At 52.0% G+C, this 24,340-nt stretch overlaps 1 protein-coding gene across 2 annotated transcripts in view; it reads right to left on the bottom strand.

The window, feature by feature from the left end:
- CNTFR (ciliary neurotrophic factor receptor) overlaps nucleotides 1-24,340 on the bottom strand; it is an 88,501-nt gene that overhangs the window by 55,058 nt on the left and 9,103 nt on the right. For both annotated transcript variants that reach the window (XM_010564225.1, XM_010564224.1), the window contains exon 2: nucleotides 4,628-4,858. In XM_010564225.1, coding sequence (XP_010562527.1) covers nucleotides 4,628-4,858 — 231 coding nt within the window. The remainder of the gene's footprint in view (nucleotides 1-4,627; nucleotides 4,859-24,340) is intronic.

The following is a 24,340-nucleotide window of genomic DNA, read 5'->3' on the forward strand; positions in this document are numbered from 1 at the left end:
GGCAGGGCTGGGGCTGGCACCGGGCGATGAGCCCCTGTGCCGCCACGGCAATGCGGAGGGCAACTCCAGTGCCTGCATCCTGACTTGTGTCCCTGCTGCTGGAGGGGATTTTGCTGTATTTCCTCTCCCATGCAGACCCCATCCCTGCCTGCACCCCAGCCCGCCAGCCTTGTTAGGCAGCGGGCAGAGCGACGGGGGGCCAGCAGCACAGCTGGCAGCGCTTGGGCATCCCCAAAGCTGGGCAGAGGGGTGAAAGCAGAGGTGCAAACGGGCAGAGTCGCCGGGTCAGGATGGAGATAAGCAGGTTAGAAAGGGACAGAGGGATGGGAGTGGAAGGACAGACGCCCGCCCTGGCTGCCTCCCTCCCTCCCCTCTTTGCACACAAGGCCTCCCCGCTCCCATGTGCGCTCTCCGGCTTCTGGCAGCCTTTCCGCCGCGCGTTTCCACTCCTCTCTGGCCCATTAGCAGTATTTTTATAACATTCTGTAATGCACGGAGCCGTGTGCCAAACCTCAAGAGCACATTATTTCCCAACGTCTTTGTTATATCCATCCCCGGGCCCTCTGGCCGCGTGTTTCCAAATACAGAGCTGTGGCTCACGGGGGCAGCCGGGAGCCCGGTGCCGTGCTCCTGGTACCCGGAGCATTCCCCTCCCTTCTGCCTGCTCCTGGCGCTCAGTCCCGGGCTCAGGCCAGGGATGCCTGGTGTGCAAAAAGCCCCGGCCCCATCGCCTACTGCTTCCGACCATGCTCAGGCATCTGCCACTCTCCAGGCTGCAGGGCAGGTGATCCATTGGAGATAAACACAGAGCATCCTGGTTCTTCACTTCGTGCTCAGCTGCCTGAGAAAAGGAGGCAGAGCAACACGTCGCTGCTCGAAGTCTCCTGGAAGAGGCTGCCCTGGAGAAGCACAACCTTCCCCAGGGCCAGTTTGTGCTCAGGATGATTAACGCCCTGGAGATGGGTGATCTGGGACCCTTAGGGATAAGCAAGCCTGTGGGCCCTTCCTCCTCTCCGAGGTGGGCTCTCCTTCTGTTGCCCACCCCATCCCTGGATGTACATTGTTCCCACTGCATGTGTGCCGGTGTACCCATCTCTGCGAGGGACGAGGTAGTCTGGCTACCCCCAGCCTCTGTGGGGTGCTGCTGGGCTTCCAGCCACATCCCCCATGATGTGGACCCGGGTATCACACCCCACCCCAAGGACCAGATGAGTTACCCATGTCCTCCTGCCTGCCTGCTGAAGCATACCAATGAGACACGTTCACGCACTTTGTTCCTTTTGCACCGTTACGTAGCATCCTGGCCCCTCCAGCATGAAATTCCCAGCCCAGAAATCCCCAGGTCCCCCCGCATCTCTCCCCCCACATCCCACCAGAGCTCCCTGGTCCTTGTGGGCCAGAGCCATTATGGTAGACACCACTGAGAGTGGTCCAAAGGTTGATGTCGAAGCTCCCCCATCCCTCCCAGCAGCTCCCCTTTCAGCACAATCTGATCCCCTTTAGCCATTTCCTAAGCTGTGTTCCAACTCTCGTACTAATCCACATTTTCTCTGGTTTAACTCATAATTTCCCATGTGGCATCATAGCAAATACTTCACTGAAGTCAAGACAGATTACATCGACCACATTTCTGGGCTTAGGAAATCAGTTCCCTTATCGAAGAGAGCTATCAGGTTAATCTGGTGTGATATATCCCTGGCAAGTCCCCCTTGTATTTTTCTCCCATTTTCCATTTGTCTCCACATCTTTAATTGCTCCCTCTTCCAAGTGCGCCCTGCGGCCCCGCTGTGCTGTGGGGTCAGGCTGTCTGATCAAGATTTTTCCTTCTCTCAAGCACAGGAGACACGTCCCCTCTCCCCACAGCACTGGGTACCGCCACTGACCTCTCAGCTGCTAATGAGCCTTGCTAACGAACAGGAGATGAGGAGATGTTCTCACCTGGGGATGAGGTGCTCCCCAAGACTTCAATGCGTCATTTTCTTTGAAGGTGCCTCCATGACAGAGGACCATCTCCAGGTTTTATCCTCCCTCCTCTCCCCCAGCCTGGGCTGCCCTTGCTTTCAGCATTGCTGCTCAGAGTTCATTTGGTATCGGGCTTTGCCGAGCTTACCTTTAATCTCCTCTGAAACCTGGCTGCAGAGCCAGCTCCGCTCTTCTCTCCTTGTTTGCTCCGTATTTATATGCCTAACCCCCCCTTTTCATTTCCTCTGCAAGGTCTCGCTCAGCTTGACTCCTGGCAGGTCTCCCTTCATCCCTGTGCTTGCTGACCCCCATGATGGAGCTTGCTTTCCTAATTGACACTCTTTCCTGGTCCTCGTCGCTTCTCTGCTCCTTCCCCACACCCTTCCTGCAGCATTGTCAGCCCAGGAGCACCCCTGCCTCACTTGGGGTGCATGCTTCAGGTACTGTCACTTATCTAGTGAGATCCCCGACACTTCTCCATCTGCAGCCCCCAGCCCCTCAGTCCTGCTGCCGTCATCTTTCTTGTTGCCCCAGTAAGAGAGCAAAATGCAGGCACAGGCCTGTTTTCATTTAACTTCCCATGCAATTGAAACAAAACAAATCCAAGATCCCTCAAACCCCAGGGCTGTACTCAGCTGCAGCAGGGATGCTACCACAGGGCCATGGTGCAAACCTCCCCCAAGCCGCCCATCTCCACCTCCATCAACATGCCCATGCCCATGCCCATCTCCATCCCCTCCTGGGATGCTCCCAAATCTTCTCCTCTGCAGCAGCCTGCACACCTCCAGGGAATCAGTCATGCCCTGCAGAGGCAGGAAAGTTGGGGGAGGTGCAGGCAGGGGCTGCGGGTGGCAGCGCTGGGAAAAGAAACCTCGTGGAGAACATTAAATTAAAATCCAGGCAATTAAATTAATTACCACTAAAAGCGTCTCACCTGATTAGTTCCTTGCATACTTAATTGTGTTAACAACACCGGGCATTCACTTATTTATTTGTCACCTTCTCTCCTGGGGCTGGTGGCCCCTGCCGTGTTCAACCGGGCTCCTCAGCTGCCCAGTGCTCAGGGGGGCTGTGAGCCTCCAGCAAATGCGAACACACGGTAATAGGAAACAGCAGGATTTGGGCTCTAACGCTGAGCAATTCCCACGGGTCCCTGAGCGGATTGACAGGGATTACTATTAGTGAGGTGCTTAGCAGATGGAAGAGCCATTGCAAAGTCACGGCGATGCCACAGCTGCACAGGAGGTAGTTGGAGGCTGCAGCCCCCTCCCTTGTCCCCTTTTTTCCTCCAGACCTAGGCTGCAGCCCCCCATGCACTGGCACAGCCTGGGACCTCTCCTCAGATGGGATCTGCCCAAACACAGCCTCCTCCTGCTGCCTGCACTACACCCAGCTCCTGTGTTCCCTGTCTCTGAACTACACATGAACACCTCCTCACCCCAACAGCGCAGTTGAGAAGCCCCTGACCCATCTGTCACGGTCTTTTTGTCTGCCATGCTCCCAGCCTTGACACCTACTCACTGCCATACCCACTGCCCTGTGCTGACTGCTCTCCCCTTGCCTGCTTCTCACATTGCCTTTCAGCTTCTTCCAGCACCCCTTCCTCTTGGCTCATGTGCCAGGATCCCTCCCAGTAGACCCGAAACCATGAGTTGGACACCACGCAGCATCCCTCAAACTTGGATTTCTTCAGTTGACCCACAGATGCAGTAAGCCCCTCCTGCCTGATTTGCAGGGCTTATGCAGCCCTCGGCTGGTCCTCCTGCAACCCTCTGCCCCTGGACCATGATCTAGGTTGGAAACATCACTTTGGCTCTGATGCAAGGTGCAGAAAGTGAGACAAGGAGCAGAGAAAGGCTCTGCCGTGCCCTCCAAACCTGGGAACGTACGGCTACCTACAGGACGCATCCCCAGCTGGTGGGGGTCCCAGCGGGTGCCTCGCAGCATCCTCCACAGCAGTTACCATCCCACAGCCAGCTCTGCCGGCTGGTGCTCCCAGACACCCACCGCTGCCACTTGCAGACGTCGTACTGTGAAACACACAGTTGCCATCAGCTGTACAAACACAGCAGCCCACTGAACACACAGCTGCTATCAGCTTTCAGCATCATGTGAAATATAGCACAACTCTTATCTCCCACGCCGAGACCTGTGAATCAGTGCGTCTCGAGCTTAAGATATGCAAAATGCTGGGAAACGTGCAGCTGTCCTCCAACACGTCTGTGCACAGAGGCTCCTGCAAACACACAGCAACTGCCACCGCCTTTTGGCTGCTCCTCTGAAACAACCATGCTGCAGTAACCCCGGCCAGGACTTCTCCCTTCTGGTTGCAATCCCCTCTGACAGCTCAGCCCTAACTCTTTCCACCTGCAGAGATGGTGGTCATGGTACTGGGCTGGATGCAGAAGCAACATCCCTTCTCAAATTGTTCCTGGGGCATCATTTAATCTACTGGCTTTGATGCAAAGTTTGGGGCAGGAGGGGCTGCTCCCATCCTGCTCCTGGGATTAGTATGCCACAAGGGGCTCGTATGGCAGGGTGCAGCAGGCAACTGTATGTATGGAAAGTATAGGGGTTGGCATGGCAGGAGGGGGCTGTGAGGGGTCAATATGGGAGCAGAGAGTGTGGCTCTGTCTCCTTCAATGTCACATGCTGGGGTACTCACTTCCCACCCTCAGGTAGGTCTGGTATTTCAGGTGCCAGGAGGAGCCCTCATAGCAGGAGTACTGGCCGCTCTGTGTCAGGTCGACTTTCTTCAGGATCAGGTAGGATCCGTTCAGGTGGGACTCATCGATGTCGGTGCCATTGGCTGTCCAGGTCACGGCTGCGTCCCAGTCCATGGAGCCACACTTCATGGTCACGTCCGCGCCTACCCGCTCATACTGGATGTGGCTCTCTGTGGGGAGGAAGAGGAGAAAAACAGGTGAGCTTGGAGCCCCATGGGAACGGCTGCCTTGGCAATAGGATCTTACCATCATGTCTAGGAAGTGAGAGAAGGACTGGGGCATGGACTGACACTGTGTTTGTGGCCAGGTTCCGATAATGATTCATTTTAACCTTAGACTAGAGTGGATCAGCTGGCAAAGACCAGGGATCAGGACTCATGGACCACCTCTATCTCACAGGATGCTTTCCTCTGACCTTTACCTTGGAGGAGACATGTCAGGGCTGCATGTATAGCTCACTAGCCAAACGCCCCATGGCGCAGGCAGGCACTCAACGCCAGCAAGTCATTGCCACTCCTGTATCTACGTGACTTGTTGCAGGATGCAAACCAAATGCGTGCATGAGAAACTCCCAGCAGAGAGATGACAGAGCCCCAGGACTTATCACCAGCAAACCTGAGTTATTTACTAGCAGAGGTGGAAAGTAGGCCCCTGCCCTTGCAATTCCCTGCCCAGGAAATCAGGTGGGAGGATTGCAACCTACCCGTGCTGGGCTTTGGAAAGGGGCAGCCGCTTGGTGCATGCTATGCTGTTTGTCTCCCTGCCTGGCTTTTCTTCTCTCTCTGCAATAACATGATGCCTTGCTGAGCTGCTTGATTTAGCAGCTTGTGAGTGGGGCAATACAGCTCATTGGGCACCAGCTGCCTAATTGAATTTTCTCAGGTTTCTGGACAGGAGCTCGAGCTGACATTCATTAATGATCCTTAGCAACTGAATCTTTCCTGTGGTGCTACACTGGCTGTGCTAAGCTGTGTGTGGCAAGGATAAAACCATGTGTGTGTGTGTGCATGACACGGGGTGAAGCAGAACAGGTGGATAAGCAGGGGATGAAGTTCCTTCAAGGCTTCATCAAGCCTTTGTGCACAGACAAGGGTAGTTCAGTTCTCAAAATACTCCTGGGTTTCAAGAACACATTTGACAAGGTGCCTCCCAAGGAAACCAAGCAGCCCTGACACACGAGGAAAGTCCTTGCAAGGATTTATAGCAGCTAAAGGTCAGGAGACCAAAGGTGAGAACAAGCGGTCAGACGTGGCAGTAGAAGACGTCACCAGTGAAGTTCAGCAGAGATCAGAGAGGGATCTGAGCTGCCCAACACCCTCATAACTCATGGGGAAAAGGGGGTCAAGGCAGTGAGAGGAGACAGTGTGCTGCTGAGGCTGTCGGGGCAGGCAAGTTACAGCTGGGTGCAAAAGCGCTGCAGAACGATCTCATGGTACAGACCCCCCAGGCCATAACACTGTGTCGATAAGCGTCCAGGGATGCACACAGGGCAAATGAAGCCTTGCTTCTCCTACCACTCATGGTTCCAAATGAGCTGCAGCCTCCATGGAAACATCTCTTGGAGTCATCACGCTCACTTCCCTGAAAACATCAGCCCAGTGGTGACCGAAAAGACAAACCCAATGCTAGGAATTATTCAGAAAGGGATTGAGAACAACATGGAAAGCTCTGTACCCTAAAAGCCATGCACAAATTTGTTGCCGTGCTCTTAGGAGTACAGTTCAGCTGAAAACAGAGCAGAGAAAGGAAACAGAAATAGCAAAGGCTGGAAAGAGCCCCCGCGTAAGGACGGCTTAGCAGACTTGATCCCTTCATCCATAAGAGGAGACAACTGAGCGGAGACGTGATAGACACCTAAGCAATGATGAGTGACATGGAAAGGACAAATAGAAAAAGATCACTTGCTCCTTGCCCTAATAAAATAATTAGCAGCAAATGAAAACAAGCAAAAGAAAGTGCTTTTTTGCACAAAGTGTGATTAAATTACAGAAACTCATGTCCATCAGATGCTGTGGATGTCAACATTTGGGCAAAAATAGCGCTTAAATGAATCCATAACAGAAGACACCACCCAGGGCGGTGAAACACTGAGTTGGCCCAGTGAGCCTGGGGAGGCTGCAGGCAGCTGATGGTGCGGAGGGACAGGAGAAGCACCTCCTGTGCTTGTCCTGCTTCTTCCTCCCTCTCTAGACATCAGCTCCTGGGTCCTCTTGATAGGTGGGACCACATGGGCACAATCCAGCCATTCCTTGTGTGAATGCCCACAGCATGAGCCTGTCTCCCAAAGGAGAGAGCCCCAGGGTGAAGCTGGTCCTGGAAAAGTCCTTGGCAGGTCTGAGTCCTCCTGCAGACGGTCTGTCAGGACAACTACTTCTGACAGGGAAACCCTTGGGGATGCTATCCTTGCTGGGAAATTGGGCGCTAAGAACAGACAAGGAAAAATTGGGTTGTAGCAAGTAAGATGCTGGTGAGACGCCTCAGGATCATCTCAGACACTAGCCAAGGATGGGGACCTTTGAGAAACTGCATTGATCAGACAAGTGTGTTTCAAGTGTCTTAAAAAAGCTTAGAGCATATACTGACAAGCAGAAAGAGGGCAGAACTTAAAACCTGAGACATTTGTGTGAGGAGGGGTAGCTGGAATGGGCCCAGATAAACAGGCAGACACGCAGAAGTGTGGAAAAAGATGGATGGGTGGACAGATGAATGAATGTGTGTGATCGCAGACAGACAGCTGGCTGGATGAGCACAGATGGGATGAAGGGAAGTGTATGAAGACGAAAGGATGGATGGCTATGCAAGTGGATGGATGGATGAATGGATGGGCATATATGGCGATGCAGAGAAGTGCAAGAGGATGGAGGGATAAGAGTATAAGCAGCTGGCTGGCTGGCTGCGTATGTGGATGGAGGGATGGGTGAACAGATGGGTGCATGTGTAGAGGGAGGGAGGGATGGAAAGACCAATGAATGGCAGTGGTGTTGGGTGGATGGTTGGCTGTTCAAATGGCTGTGGAGGTGGGTGGATAGATGGATGGATGGACAGATGACTAGGCAGATGGGGAGAAGGATAGATACAGATAACAGAGTTAAAGTAAGAGTCCCAGCATCTTACTCAAGTTCTCCTCTGATTTCTTCTATTGCATAAGGCAAAGACATTTTCTCTTCCCCTTTCCTGCTAGCTCACAAAAGGCCATTGTCTCTCCTGGCCTTACACTTGGGGATTTGCTCAGCAGAGACACTGGAGACGCTGCACCACCCACCAGCCTTGTGTGGAGAAAGTGGACCAGTGCAGCAGTGGACCGACAGACCTGCCTGCCTTGCCTGGCTCCTGTCTGCCCAGTGCCCAGCCCCAGGGAAGGTCTGAGAGTGGGGGAAAGCTCTGGGGTGTCCAGCTCTACTTCTCAGGATTGTGGCTGAGAGCTTGTCTGTAGCTGGTGGCAGCAGCACTAAGTTGGGAAGGGGGAAAAGGCACCTTGAATTATTTCCTATTTGTCCTTAAACACAGTACAAACACGTTGGCACTCATCCAGAAGGGCTGAGGGAGCCATTCCTGGAAGACAGGTCTTTGAAAGCAACGCTCCCTTCCAATGCAATGATTTAAGACCCCTGACAAAGGAGAAACCCAAAGCACAGCTTCGGAGGAGGTGTTTCTCCCAGCCAGGTTTGCTGAGGCTCTTACTGGAGCTAAGCCAGGTCCTTACATCCCTCCTCCCCCATGCCAGGCATCGGAGTCCCACCCAACCACACTGTGGTGCGAACACACGGCAGCCCCTTTGGGAATGGGCACCATGGGGACAGCCCCCACCTTTGCAACGCTGGAGCAGCCCTGTCTCGTGCTGCAGACACCAGTTCTGCTTTAGGATGAGGATGGGCAAGGGTGACCAGAGTGTTTACTGGGAACCTCCACTTCCCACAGGCTGGGTATGGGCAGGACTCCCCTCCCAGCCCACCCAGAGCCTCATGGCTCCCTTGAGCAGGGAGGGGAGGGAGGTTTGTCCACCCTCCTGGTCATCGCGTCACTGGTAACACATGGGATCGATGACCAAGACAGTGCCTCTGTTGAAGGGCGAGCCCTGCTGGATGGACGTCGACTGGTGGCATGGGCAGAATGAGGGCCAACAGCCAGGGGCTGCAGCTCAGGAGGTTTGAGCTGGACATGGAGGAAAATTTATTTTCCAGGAGGTTGGTGTGGTGCTGGGACAGGTACCCACAGAGAGGGGGGATTGCCAACCTTGGAGGTTGTCAGGGCTCTGTTGACAAAGCCATGGCTGATCTGGTCTACTGTTGAGGACAGTCCTTTTCTGAGTGGGACACTGGAGTAGACACCTCCAAAGATCCCTTCCCACCAACACTGCTGTCATCACTGGCTAGAAGTGATATGTAGAGATGCTGCCCTACCCCTACCACCTTGCTTCTCCAAAGTATGCTGCTTTTTAGGTTGGGTGAAGCACACATGATGGAAAGGTTGTGATGCTGCACCCCAACCAGCAACATGCCTCTGAGCATTCAACCCCACCAAAGGCCACGTTATCTGCAGCAGCACAGCAGGCCAGCCAGGCACAGCATGGCTTATGATATAAAGTCCCAGAGCTGGAGAGGAGCTGTGGTGATGCATAAAAAGGGCAGAAACTCACACCCACAGCCCTGCAAAGCTCCAGTGGAGGGAAGATGGGAGCCACCCATGGGACAGGCACACACAGCTCCTGGTGGTGGACCTGGGGCAGCTTGGTGAAATAAGCTGTGACCTGCTTTGCTGTCCTCCTAGCGATGACGAGTGACAACTTGATGGTATGATCTGTGCAACTGCAACACAACGGGGACCAATGGGACAGCGGTCCAGCAGAGAGACATGGAGCGAAGATGAGACAAAGCAGCTGACACACAGGGCCCGTGGGAACACATTTGATCCTTCCCAAACCCATCCTGCTCAGCTGGAGCTCCTCAATAGAAACATGACCCTCATTTTCCTTCTTACTGAATCTAGACCTGCATCGAGACTGCAAGGGCAACAACACAGGGAAATCCCGCAAACCTGAGGACTGCCCTGACGTGCGCCGTGCTGGGAAGGAGCAAAACTCCTCTTGGGAACCTCCATCTCCACTGGCTGCTCTCCCTCTGTTCCTGCCAAGGCTCCCACCCTGCCAGCACAGGCATGCTGCTGAGCACTGCCCTATGCAGCACGCACGGAGCCATGCCACAGATGTGGCCCTGGGTGTCTGTGCCCAGTTGCCCGAGGGGTCTTCTGAACAGCGAGCAGAGGAAATGGAGAAGATGGTTTGCATTCCCGGCGCCCGTGCTCACTGCAGCCCCTCAATGGGGCCCTTTGTGCCAGGGCCTGTTGCAAGCCAACCTCCAGCACACACACGCAGGGGCCAAAACCACCCTCACTGTCACAGCAATTTGCAGGCAGACTGGGCCAACTGTTCCCTCCGGAGCCCTCTGCCCAAACGCACTGTGGGGTGGTGGCTGGTGTAAGCAGAGAGTGTGCAAAAGGAAGGCACTGCAGCATTTTTGGGGACAGACGCAAGCACTCTTCTCCTCTGCAGGGTGAACAGCTTCTGGCTGTGTCCCTCTTTTGCAGATGGGGAAACTGAGGCAGCAAGAAAGGCCATGTCCCCGCTTGCCCTGACAGGTTGTGGAGCACTTCTGCAGCAGGACGGAGAATTTCGTACATGCCTTTGGACAGAGAGGCCTTCACATCACCCTGTTAGCCTTTGTACCTCCCTCCCACAGCTAAGCAACTACCCACAAATAATTATCTCAGTGGCTAATTAGTTCTCTGTGTATGTATTCATAAATTATACATTTAATATTTACACAGTGCCAGGGCTATGCCAAGAGCTTTCCAAGCAGATAAACCAGCGAGGTCTCACACCCTGCAACTTCCCGTGGTAAATAAGATGAATAAGCCCACAGGAGACGAGTGAGGAGCCCCAAAGGGTAGAGAGGGCAAGGGGAAAGAGAGGTAGCCTGACCATTGTCCTTCTGGAGAGAGGACGTTCCTGGCCTTCTCCAGCCATTGGACAGAGTGGTGGCACAACCCTGTGGCTTCTCTCTTGCTCCAGCACCCCTGCTCACCGGCCTGAGCAGCACTGACCATGTCCACGGGATGCCGGTGGCTCTGCTCCCATCTGCAGCTTCACAGCCCTGAGATCTGCCCTTCTTAAGATGAAACAGCCTTTGGCACCAGAGAGGGTTTCCTGACACCAGCTTCCCACAGCACACCCCAACCTTGATCTCCTCACATCTACTCCCTCTGGTGCCACTTGGTCTTTGCACAGCTTTTGTTGCCAGCAGACACCTTCCCTTCAAGCAGAAGGAATTTCCTGCTTAAGGAGGCAGTTCTTCCATGAGTGATTTAAAACTAGATACATCTTTGTAAGGAAACAGGCGTAATTAAGTGTCATCGATGTAGCCAAAGATATGGACTGTTCAAGTTAATTTTGTCCATTAATGAAGAATTGCAGCAAGCAGAGACTGCGTTTGTTTGCTCTACTTTGGTAAATCTCTGGAGTCAGCAGCTTTGCTCTCTTGACAGGAAAAAATAATTAGCAAGAAACTTTAATTAAGAGATAACAGATGGGTGCTAAAGGACTTGTACTCAATCACTCCACGATAGCCTGGAAGCCGACCTCAGTTTACTTCAGGGGTGTTGTAAAGGAGACACTTTCCCCCTCCGACATGCTCAGCTCAGGGCAAGCTCCAGGGCAGGAGAGTCTCTTCACTCAGCCTGGATGTGACCACAAAGCATCCTCCTGTGAGGGCTGATGAAGCCCTGCTGACCCCCAAAGAAGCTCTCCTCCAGCTTTGCAGCAGCTTTACCTCCCACCTCTGTTCTGCAGCAGAACCCACCTCCCTCTGCAGCTACACCCCACACCCAGCTAGGGACGTCCATCATGGGGTGAAAAGGGCCTTCACGGCCCTTCTGGCTGCTCAGCTGCAAAAGGCTGACACTTCTTCCATGAAACTTAATGAAATATCTACTGGGACTTTCTGAGAATGAAGGGACACTTTTGCAATCAAATATGCCATTGTCACAAATGATAATCCATGCCACAGGCTCCCTCTTGGACCGGATGGTCCAGCAGCGGGGAGGTGTGATGCCTGCTCTGCTACCAGCTTGGCATGCTGTCCCTGGGACCAAGCTCCAGGTGGCACAGTTGGGATGGCAGCACAGTCAAGATGGTGGCACTTGCATGGCTCATGCACGGGGGCCAACAAGGCTATGCAGTGGCAGGGCATAAGCACCCTCCTGGAGAGAAAACACACTGCTAAACCCAGTGGGAAACCACAGAACAGAGACCCACCGCTGGAAGCAGAAGCGACACAAACTCGCAGCAGAAGCGAGAGCCAAGTCCTTGCTGCAGCACTGGCTCAGCCCCAAGGGATGCGGCAGCTCCCTGTGCCTTGTGGGCTGCGGTCCCACACTGAGCCCTGGCTGGGAGGCATGGTAGCAGGGTGGGGGAAGCTGCCTTAGCAGACAAGTAACTTGAGTGTCATTTTTCTGCTTGTATCTCATCATTAGACTGGCTGAACCAACAGCTTTGGCCCTGTCTGAGCGGGATCTCGCTAGGGCAGAGCGTGCCCTTCCTGTGCCAGGACAGGACTGCTATGTCCGTGTCTTGTACTGGTCTTGGTGCATTTTTGGCAGCCTGATGTTGGGACAGAACCTCTCTCACAGCGCTTTAGACCTGCCAAACCACATCAGCCTGGGGCCTCATGCTGGCAGTCCTCCTCACTGCACGCCAGAAGGGCTCCATGTAAAAGACAGCCTTGTTTTCCCACATGCCATCACACTCAGCTCTTCTTGGGAGTAGCAGGGGCTGTACAGCAGTGTGCTGCCCCAAATTCAACTTGTCCCTAGCCACAGGGGACAAGCAAACCTGGGAACAGCAAATGAAGTCCATCCTGCCTCAGTAACAGAGTCTCTCCAGCCCTGCATGGGTAGAAGACCCCAAAGAAGCTGCCCTTTCCCGTGGCTTCAGGGTACAACTGAGCTCTGCCAGAGGGTGCTAATGCTGGTGTGTACTCATCTGCAATGGTTGCACACCTCTAGCACCGACCGTCTTGTGTTGCCACAGGCAGGTTCAGGAGAAGATGCACCTCTGCTGATACTTCTGCTTTTCTGTCTCAGCAAGCACTGCAGCAGAGAGGCCTGGATGCTGCTGGGCTGGTGATCTCCACTTTTTTTTTCCCAGGAGACTTTGCTCTTGCATCCTCGGAGGGGACCTGAGCTCATGAGTTGATCTGTTTTCCAGCAGGAGGTCTTGGTAAGACTTTCACTTGGATGTCCTAGTTCTTCTGGTCCAAAAATGCCTGTGTCCTGGGACTCCAAGTGCTCTCCTTGCTGGGACAGGTTGAGTTATGACACCATTTTCATCCTAAGGCAAAGGGAAGGCTGGATGGGACCTTGCCCACTTGGCTTCCTTGCAAAGCCAACTTGAGATGCCTCGTCCTGAGGAAAAGCAGTCTCCTGGTGAAGCAGCAACTCCTCCAATCCCCTGCATCTACATCACGGCTGCCTCAGCATGTGGGATGGTATAATGTGGAGGGGAAGGTGTTGGAGGACCAGAGGGAGATGAATGGCACTAATGAGAACTAGCACACAGCAGAAAAATCCCACCGATATCCTCCAAGCTGGGCTCACTTGAGCCTTTGCCCTTTGCTGCCAGGTGACTGGTGTTAGTACCACAGATGAATTAAAGGCTTGTTTTCTGGTCCTGCTTTTTCATGCAGACAGGACAAATAACTCTAGGCCACAAAAGAGTGCTTAGATCAGGCTTTTCAATGCCATTTAAGGGGAAATCAATATGATTCGGAATTAGGTGCCCAAATCACAGCCGTAAACACAAGAAAAGCTCATTGTGGTCCAGCAACAGTGCAAAGATGCCTGTATTTACTGAGCTTTGGGGAGAGGGGGCAGAGCCAGATAGAGACATCGGGGCGCCTTGCACCCGGCTGACCACAACCTGCCTTTTAAGCCTGGTGCACAGCATACACTTCCCCAACACTCTTTGCCAATGCCCATGTGCCTGCCCTCAAATAACAGCCTTCCTCCGTGTGAATACACTGGGGGCAACTGCTATTTGTTCACATAACAACCCGTCTCCTGCTTCACCCCACTCAGGGCTGTGGATTAACATCAAGCATTGTGCATTATTTTTTTTATTAGCACAGAATTATGGAAGACAGAGGCGTAAAAGACCTGTTGGGTCCCACTCAGTCCATCCTCCTTCTGCCAAGACAGTATTGGTCCCTGCAGCATATTTACTATTTCTCCGGTCTAATTTTACATACTGTACAATCTGTGCAGTGCCAAGTTACGATCCCTGTGTGAGAAGCAGAGCTCTCAATTTCCAGGCTCTTGGGTGTGTAAAATCACAACCGCGATGTTAAATTAACTTTTTTTTTCCTTGCATTTAATCATTTAATAGCTCTAAAATTCAGCCCCTCAGGCTCTTTCTGTCTGTCTGTTGGCTTGGGTTTTGCCTGCTGTAGGCCAGTGGCTTGTCACTTACAGATGTAACGCTCACACCCCTGGGTGGATCAGCAGCAGCTGGGCTTGAAGCTGGGACCACTGCAACTTAACACGTGAACTTCTGTGGCCTGAGGACAGAAAACCTCCTCCGCTTTCTTAACCACAGGTACTGGAGGTTCATGCTCCTCCTTATGGCCCAGCCACAGCAAGGAGGAGGTTCAAGGCACACTGCACACAGGGCCAGGACTCAAAGTTATCACTTAGGCTAGATCTAGAAATCAAAGCAGGGCTGCAACCTGCAGCACTGAGACACAGGGGGACAGGGCAGCACTGAAGTATTCCCAGGAACTCCCAACAGAAGCACCAATACTTTTCCCCTCCATCCCTACATCCACTGGAGGTTACACCCCAGGACTCTTTTCTTCCCAAGAGAGGGATTTCTTCTCCCTGCAACAACACCAAGACTTTTCTTTGTGCATGTGGCTACGGGATACCAGAAGAACCGAGCTGCTGCCAGCACAGCACAGTGAACAGAGGGTGGGAAGAATAGATGCTGAAAAAATGGGAAGCATTTTCCCAAGCCTTCCTCTTTTTTTTTGGACTCAGTCACCATCACTCACTTCAAGTAACACTTGCACTTCTGGAGCCTAGTGATGATTTCAAAGCAATATTCTTAATAAGGCAACCATCTACTCTGCCCATCAAGGGCTGTATTAACAATTAAACCAAGGCCTCGGAATTTGCCTTGGTAATAATGAGATGTTACACTTGCATTTCATGCCTTTCACTCTGAAGGATCCTCAAGCAAAGCCAAGGCTGGAAGCAATCACCGGTGCGTACTAAGCTGTGGCACCGCTGCGGAGCCACAGCCCGACAGTCACACAGATCATCTGCTGGGTGCAAGCACCTCAGGGGTGAAAGACGGCAACATATCAGACCCACGGCACACTGGAAAGAGCGTTACTTCCACCAGAGACATTAAGATAAACCCCTGAGCTAAAGGAGCACTGCAGACCATGACAGGACCCCAGGACAGAGCTCCTGTGTCTTGAGCAGAGCTTGGAAGCAGCCTCCAGCTGGGGGCTGAATGAGGCTGGGTCTCTGGTTATGGGCTGGAAGGTCTATCTGAGCCATGGATGACATGACTGCAGGATTGTGATCCCCAAATGGTTTCTGAGCTTGTCATGGGGCTCAGCACTATTCGAGAAACCCACAAATCCACAGGCTGCCTGAGTATTTGCAACTTAGTCTACAGTCAGAGAACTATCGAGGGTGGCACAACCTTTTGTACCTGTCTCTGGGCAGGTAGGAGAGACAGGATATCTTGTGCACTATGTGGATGATCCCTGCAGCGAGATGTATGTCTATGAGACAGCAGGAGGCTGAAAGCACATGATGCTTTGAGGCATACAGACAGAGGCTTTACATGCCTTCTTGTGCAGATGCACATATATCCCTGCAAAGCACAATGCAGAAGCTCACAAGAGACCATACCACCTCTGAAAAGAAAGCCGTAAGATGAGGATGGTAAGCTGGGAGCTTTCTGCTGGGTTTCCCATTCCCAGCAGCAGAACAGAGTGCTTTCAGAGGAGGGTGCACGCAACTCCTTGGAGGGTCATGAACTAAGCCAGCTCCTGCCTGGTCCTGCTCCCTCGTTGGTGCCCCATGCACCAGTGTCCAGCACCCTTTCCAAAACCTCTGAAGAAGATGCTCTTCATTAAGCAGCTGAGCATTTCCAAGTGGCCCCTACTGGCTGGCTGGCAGCAGAGGCCCCCAGGTTCATCATGCAGAACCCGAAACAACTGCATTGTAATTTCTATACGATGTTGGCTGCCTCTCCGTTTCTGGAAACACCCCCTCCTCCACTGAGCCTTTCCTGCTCGTCTACCCACCACTATTCCCTCTTCGTACCACTTTTATTGCCATCGCTCTGACTAAACTCTCAAAAGCAGAGAGCAGCGCTGCTTTCAGCCTCTGTGGAACAGGAGCTCAGCTTGGCTTTGAGAGCATCTCCTACCCTCCAATTACTGATACTGCTGTTTCAGAGAGCCCTTAAGTTGGTGGTTTGTTTTTTTTTCTTCCCTGTGTTGGGGATGATGAGCAAATGTTAGTTTAGGAGTAGACATTCATTCAGTATGATTTGAACTAATTGCCCATTATTTCCTAAATTTCAACACTTAAAAGCTTCAAGTGTCTTGTTGCAAAACAACAGCTAAAAGGCCAGTTATGTTCATTGACTGAAATACAAATAAACGTGCCCAGTTCTCTGGAGACTTCTTCGGTTTGAAGCAGAAGAAGATTTTAGGAAAGCATATTTTCTGAAAGTAAGATTATACAGAACCTCACCATAACTAGAGCTCCAGTTATCTGAAGGCACTACTGAATTATAACTGTTATTAGCAGAAGAGATACTTGAATTCTGGAATTTCTGTCAAATGTTTTGAATTCAGGTTCTGAAGCATTTAAAGGACTTGAGAAAATATCTTTGGCTCCAAGTCAGAAAAGCACTTAGGCAAGCCCTTAACTTTCAGCATGTGTTTAAGTACCTTGCTGACTTGGGGCTTTTAACCCCGGCAAAAAGAAAGCAAAGAGGAAAGAAAAGCCAAAGCAAAAAGTTCTAGTGTGTGTGGAAATCTCCAGGCAAGCCAAAATAATAAGGGAATCTCTTCTGGAAAGTAAGAAAATAAAAACTAATAGTGACTTGCTTTAAAATTAAACACTAGAGGAAGCTTTCTGGAGGGGGGAGAAAGAATCCCAGAACAAATGGAGTATTTCAATGTAGCCTAATGCCGGCTTTGCTCTCCTGCCTCTTCAGCATGCTGAAATTATTTATTGCTGGAAAAAAAACACCCACAAACCCAAAACCTGCTTCCCCCTCCCACTTCCAGACTAAGCGTGATGGGAGAGAGAAAAATCTTGGCTTCATCGGTGAAAATACATCTCTGAAATAAGTCAGCTGTGAGAGGCTGTCTCCATCAGGAGGAAGGAAGAGGAGAAGGGATGAGGGAGTGAATGGTAGTAAGGAGGAGGAAATTGCCCACAGGCAGGAGCCTGCAAACAACCGCACATGCTGCCTGCGGGAGGGGGGATACAAGAAAGTCCATAAGGAGAGAAAATCAGTGCAAATCTATGCACACAAGCATGGAAAGCAGCTACAGGCAGCAAGCGGCTCTTGCCCTACCTCCAGATTAAGCCCATGAATAGAAAACAAACTGAAGCAGAGCAAAAAGAGGATGCTCTGCAGCCCACCCAGGGAGAGCGGCTGCTGGCCCATGGGAAATGGCAATGGGGAGAGCAGCCGCCTGCACAGGGATGGACAAGAGGAGTTGCTCCTGCTCCTCTGGGCTCTGGTGCTCGCAGCCCCCCGTGACTCTGGCACAGCCGGGGCAAGCTCAGGATGCCATGAAGTTGGAAATGCTGCTCTGGCCCCATTAGGGCACAAGTCCAAACTTCCAGAAATTCTCCATTAAAGAAGCGGGGAAAAAAAAGAGCAAAGTTCTTTCCTTCAGAAGGAAACCAAAGGTTTTCATGTCTTTTAGGTTTTTTTCTAAACCACTCCACTGTGTTGTACAAGAGGCTTTGCAACCCTTTTTTTTTATGGGGAAGGGGGTGTCTATTCAAAGTGAAGCAGCTAACCATTTCTGAAAAATACCAAAAAAACCAACCCCCGCCCCCCCCCCCCCGCCCCAACTTCTTTTTTTCTTTCGCTCTGACAGAGAAACATGATTTTATAAAACATTCGGACGTTGATTGGACTTCATTTTCCAACAGAAAATGGCTCCCCTGAGGATTTCGCCCGTCAGCTCTGCTCAGGACAGACTGGCAGCAAGCGCTTCGCTTCCTGACAGAGATGCTGCTCAGGGGAAGCGCAGGGTCCTGGTGCAGGGGATGGAGGCGACTCTTCCCCAGCACTCACGCTGCTAAACTGCCTGCAGACCCCTGGGGATGGGCACCCTGTCACCCACTGCTCTGTGCCAGCACCCAGCAAGATGCAGCTCTTGCCTTAACGAGCTGACAACTCAAACAGAAGAGACAAACGAGGAGAGCATCATTCTCCCTGTCTAACAGATGGAGCTGAAGTCCTGAAAGCAGATTAAATGACTGGCCCAAGGGTGCATAAGTAGTTTGCATCAGAGCTAGGCTCTGGTTTTCCTCCTCCTCTGTGATCCTATGGCACCTGCTACATTGACGCCAGGGTTTGGCTGGGCTCTCCTGACCCTGATGAAATACAAACATCCAAAGTGCAGGATTCATTTGAGGTGGTGTCTTTTTATCCGTCTTGAACCCCTGTACGCCCCTTGGGATGCCAGCACTCAGATGCTGCAGGGGTGGCTTGTGGGGCTATGAGACGGCTGCTGTGGCATACAATGGTGATTCCCCCTAAAGCAGCAAGCAAAAAGCCTTCCATAAATACTGGTTATGCTAAAAAACTCCTCAGGGCTAAGCAAGTTGAGAAAAATGGCCCAAATTCACTGAAGGAAGAAAAACACAATTAAATCACCTAACAGCCCGTATCCACTAATCCCTTGTGCTACCAGGCTTGACTTGAATGTCTCTGCCTGCTGACACCCACCTCCCACCCCTCTTCCAGCCCTGGCACTGCTTTTCCCAGTACCCTGGCAAGGCAGCTGTACATGCCTGTTGTGTGGGAGAGAAAGCCCACCAGATCCCAGGGCTCCCAGCAAGCAGTCACAGCCTGACTGGGATCCCCTGGCAATGGGTTGTGCAAGGACAAACTCAGGAGCTGGTGTCCCAGGCCACAGCAAGAATTAAAGACACTCAACATTTGCAGGAGGCTTCAATGTTCACCAGGCTGGGAGACACATTTGCAACATCATGCAACACATTAAAAAAGCTGTGACACGCTTCTGGTGGCTCTTGCTATGCGGTCTTCACTCTGGAGCTGTGATTTAGGGCAGGATGAAGAATGTAACAGGATTAAATCTGCCTAACTAAATCCTGAACTTTTCCTTCTGGGTTTATATCCCAAAGTCCTACTCATAGATCAATAGAAGGATGCCCGGGGCCATCTCTGTGGAGCTGCCAAGAAAGAAATTGCAAAAATATGGGGAAAGAAATGCACCACGGATACAAAAGCCCATGGACTTGCAGAGCTCAGTGGGAAAGGCTTGCCCAGATTATGGAGTGAGATGGACAACTTCAGGTGGAGGGAAAGTTCACTAACACAGAGAAAGGCTGACCATGGGGTATCTTCCTCAGATAGGGTAAACACCTCCATTCTCAAGTGACTGATCCAACCCCCAACCTCCTCCAAATTTCTTGGGGGACAAGGCATGTTCCACTTCCTGAATAGCACTTCTTGGTGGCCCAGCAGTTGCCAGGTGGCTGCTGCACTTCGACAAGGGAGCTGGGAGCAAAGGGAGCACATGGAGGTCCCACATTTCAATGGCCATATCTCCTGGTGGGCTGATGGACCCTGCACTGACCCTGCTGCCATGCAAGACACATGAGCAGCACCTTCGCTAAGGCTAAGTCAAGTTACAACAATGCCAAGAACCAGAAAAAAAAACCAGGAAAAAACCCCAACCTTGCATAAATGTATAAACAAGTGTTTCTTCAAAAATGACAGCTTCTGAAGTCCCATGTCATTACTATTCCCCCAGGATTTTCCTTTCTGTATCCCACGTTACCAATGCAGCAGCTATGTAACTTTTGAAGAGCACTGACTGGCAGCATGAAAATGGCTGCAGTGATTGTATCGCAACACTTCACCGCTTCCCTGAGCTGCAGCTCCCTCCTCCACTGTTGGAAGTGAAGTACAATCAATGCTAATTAATTAAGGGCCAGAACCTGCCAACCATGGTCACACTGAGTTCAGTGCTGTTTCTTGAATATTCAGGGCTCACTCTCCATAAAACCAAGGATCAGTCTCCAGCAACTCGGGTTGAAAATGACAGAAACTCCCTTTGCAAACTGGGAGGGATGGATGGACAAGTCCGTCTCAGGGCTGAGAGCTGGAAGAGTCACCTGCACAGGGACAGAATCAGTGCGCTGCTGCTGTAAGTGCTATTGACATGATGGGAAGGGCAGTAAGTCAGCTTGCAGGCATCCCTAAAGGCTCTCTGCCAACAGGAACCATGGAGTTGGCAGAGCTATTACACCCAGCCAAGGCTAACAGGAGGATGCTTGCAATGGGCCCAGCACATGAGCACAAGCAACCTCCAAGACCAAGGAGGAGCAACACCCTTTCTCTTAGCACCCAAAGGGCTGTGCCCTGTGATGCTGGGAGAGAGCAAGGCAAGGACTGGTTGTTGCTGGGCAAAGCTGGGGAGGCTCCTCAAGGGCAAAGGAGGCAGCGTCCCAGTAAAGTGAATGGACTTCCAGGTGGAGGACCAGTGGGAATGGTGCTGCAGCTCACTAGCAAGTGAGCCTGTGGCCATTGGCAAGGCCACGGTTCCTCCCCTGCCAAGGGGCTTGTGTGATGCTCTAAGAGCTAGGAGGCACCACTGGGGACCCAAGCTCCTGAGCTGCCCTTCTCCTGTGCCGCACAGCAGGCATCCTCACCCAAAGGAAAAAAAGAGACAAACACAAGGCCTTGTGCTTCCCACTATAAAGTAAAACTAATTTTCAAGTCTGCTAAGCACAGGAAATTGGATGTGATCACCAGCCAGGTGCCTTGCTGCATCCCAGGTAATGCTAACATCCCCTCCCAACAGCAGGAGTCCTGCAGGGCTCAGCAGCCCCATCCCACTCTTGAGCCACATCATTGGATTTTCATGCTTTGCTCCAAGCCTTTGCAGTTGCCCCAGCAGCTGGCTCAGGTTGTGGCAGGTCTCCAGACACCCAGTTATGGCCAGACATGGAGGCTACCCATAAGAAATTGCAGGGAGAGGAGTGGACAGACATTAGCTTCTGGATTTAATGTACTCTGACTCCCGTGTGCCTCAGTTTCTCACTTGCACAGCGTGTTGTCGGCTGGAGTAACCACACTGCAGTGTGGGCAAGCCACAGACGCAGCAGAGTCCGACCTGCCAGGGCTTGTGGCTTGGCTGGAGTCAGAGGCTCTCTGTGACTCATCCTACAGAATCTCAAGTTCACGGCTAGGCTGGAGACTCCCCTCGGGAGCGCCCCAGGCTCGGCTTACTATCCCTCTGGGAGCCAGTTTGCACATAAACAATGTGGATGGTGAGCAGAGCTCACCTGCCTGGTTGGAGAAGATCTGCGCTTGGACAGATGCATGGACGTGGGGCTACCAGGACAAGCCTCCAGCAGTGGACCCCTGTGGATATGGTCTGCAGGATGCAGGTTTGCACCAGCCGCTGCTTTTGGGAGCCTGCCTTCCTGCTACTCACAACAGGACAGGACCCTGATCCCCCTCCATGGCTGTGTTACCTCTGTGAGGTATGCTCAGCAACTTCCCTGGCTTTATTTCAGTTTGGACCCTGGTGGCAGCAGGCATGGTCCCCCGTGAGCAGCACAGACTGGCAGAGTACAGGGGGGACCTCTCTCCAGAGAGCAGAAGCGCACTTCGGCATAGCAAAACATCTATTCCACACCAGCTCTCTGCCAGCAGAGCTGTGTTATCCGGCAGCACGCCTGATGCCTGGACATCAGAAATACATGCACACACATGCACACCTCATTACACCTTAGCAAATTCAGCAGGAATCAAGCAAGACACACTACATGCTGCAGCTCTGCTTTAGCTTGTGCATCCCAGTCAGCTCCTCAGTGTGATGGCTCTCTTTTGCCTATAAAGCACACAGCTCTTGGTTGGCAGAAGTCCTCCAGGCTTCCAGCCTTGCAGGTCAATGTTTTTCAGCATCAGCTCTGCAGATCTCTGGCTGCTTTGCAACACTCCAGAATAGATAACTAAGAAGAGCCTAGCTACTGGCAGGTGGCTTAAGTCTGCTAACACAGATCTGCACTGGGGGAAACACCTCAGGCTTTGCAAGCTAAAAAAGCTAGAAAAGTCAAGTATGTTGAACCTGGGATGAAGGGTGGTGCATGGCTCTGCCAGCCATGTGCACCCTGAAGCAACATTCTGCCTTTTCCACAGGGAATTTCGCAGGTGGATGTATCAGGGGTGCAGGTGCATGCAACTGTGCAAGAAACAGTTTTTAGCCCCTTCCCCTTGTCTCCTGAGTGGAGGTGAAGGCTGTTTTATCTCCATGCTGTGAATCACGTACACAAAGCTGCTTCCTCAACACCAGCCTCCTCAGTATGGCTTTAAGCAAAGGAAGGCAGTGCAATGAGGCTCCAGACTCCTCAGCTTCAATTAGCATCTGGTGGCAGCTAAGCCTAAATAACAATCTTTCCCAGCAAATCCTACACCAAGAGATCAATGGTCCATACGCTGGACTAATACCCCTGTAACCCCTCCTGCCTCCATCATCGTCGATTGCTTTGCGGTTTCACTTCACTTCTCCACCTGATTGGCCTTCCTGGAGCACTCATTACAAGGTGACACGCATCGCTTTTCCCCTCTGTAACAAGCCTGCCACAGCCCCTCCTCAATCCTTCTTCTCCTTTTCCTTTTAATATGCCACAATTATATTGGCTTCTCTGCATGGATCCACTCCATTTAGTGCTGCCCAAGACTGCTTATCCTGAAAGATGCTCTTTTCAACCACAGGACAGACTGCACATCTTGCAAGTAATTCTTCTGTTTATTTGTTACACTCCAGCATCTCCCACCCAGATTAGGAATCTGGGTATTAGGTATTTCACTTTGCAGAGAAACACTGAAATTTGCCCACTGAAATTAAACCCCCCAAAGACTTTGATAATAAAAGTTTGTGCATGTCGTGTCCCAGTATCTGCTCTCCTGAGCATACTTCATGGTTCCTTTGCTCTGTTCCCACCCTAGAAAAATCCTCTCCCCAGGAAGCAGAGATAATGGTGTTTAGGCTCAGTGTCTTCCTCTGGCTGTGCTCCCACTATCCAGGGCTCTGCTTGCTCACAGACATGTCACAGGTGGTCTAAAGACAGCAGCAAGTGACTCACTCCACGCTCAACACTACTGATGGATGTGCAGGACCTGAACATCTCAGCCCCAGCCCTGCCTGCCCTTTTGGTCCCGGCATCTGCCTCACACAACTCTTCTGACACGCTCCAGGGATGATTTGTAGCGCCCTCGGCTAAGGTCGTGGGCTCCTGCAAGCAGTGCCCGGAGCTGCCCCCAGAGCTGCAGCACTTTGCTCTTTCAGCCTGACCGGAGATTGGCTTTGCAGTCCCAGGGCAGCCTATGATCCAGGACTTCAGACACTGGAAACCCTTCAAAGGGGATAAATAATGAGTGGCACCTTCAGTCCAAGTTCAGTTGAACACATGTCTCTGAACAGGCTGGCAGGGACCAGGCTGCTTTGGAAATGTGAGATGGCTGGGTCCCTGGGATGGCCACATGCGACTTCCAAGGCGAGACCTTTCTGAGCTTTTGGAGGCTAATTGAAGCCAAACCCCTGAAGCACTAAAGGTTTCCACTCCAACTGTCACTGTTTTATGAGATCTTCCATTTCTGGAAGTCTTTGAGAATGTAAAAGCAGGCATAAAAAAACCAACAGGCGTAACCCATGGATGAGGATTGCTTCCTCCCTTGCCAAAAGGAGCTCAGTGCTAGGACAGGACACGGCCCTTCTTCAGCAGCCAGAGCTCACACAAAGAGCAAAGCCCACAGCTATTCCCCACGTGCTGGGATATGCCTCAGCTCCCTGGGTCTGAAAATCTGTGCAAATGAGATTTTGGCTTCCACCAGCATTTGGGGGCTCCCAGCTGCTATGGTAATGCCTCGATTTACAACTGAGCGTCAGCAGAGGAAGCAATACTCCTGCTCCACACAGTGGGATGATGCCATCCTGAGAGGGAAATGACCTTTATCCAAACCCTTCCTTCCAGCCTTTCCCCAAAGAGCAGGGCTTGTCCAGCAGTGGGTTTCAGCAAGGATTTCTTGGCAAGGACCCAGCTGGCTTACGCAGATGCTCCATGAACCGAGTGCTGCTCCTCGTCCCACGCTGTCCCCTCTGCACATCCAGGTGTGCCTCCTGCCTCCTCCCTGTGGGTTTTGGCAGCTTTGCCCACGTCAGCAGTAACTCCCAGGGCTTCATCCTGGGCTGAACACTCTCCAACCAAAGCTCCTCTGGGTGTCTGGGTGGACTACAAACCCCATTCCTCCTCCTTCATTGTTTGTCGTTACGTTTAATGAAGTCTAAGAG

Source organism: Haliaeetus leucocephalus, unplaced genomic scaffold, assembly GCF_000737465.1.
Source record: "Haliaeetus leucocephalus isolate CR32 unplaced genomic scaffold, Haliaeetus_leucocephalus-4.0 Scaffold176, whole genome shotgun sequence".
Classification (NCBI taxonomy): domain Eukaryota; kingdom Metazoa; phylum Chordata; class Aves; order Accipitriformes; family Accipitridae; genus Haliaeetus; species Haliaeetus leucocephalus.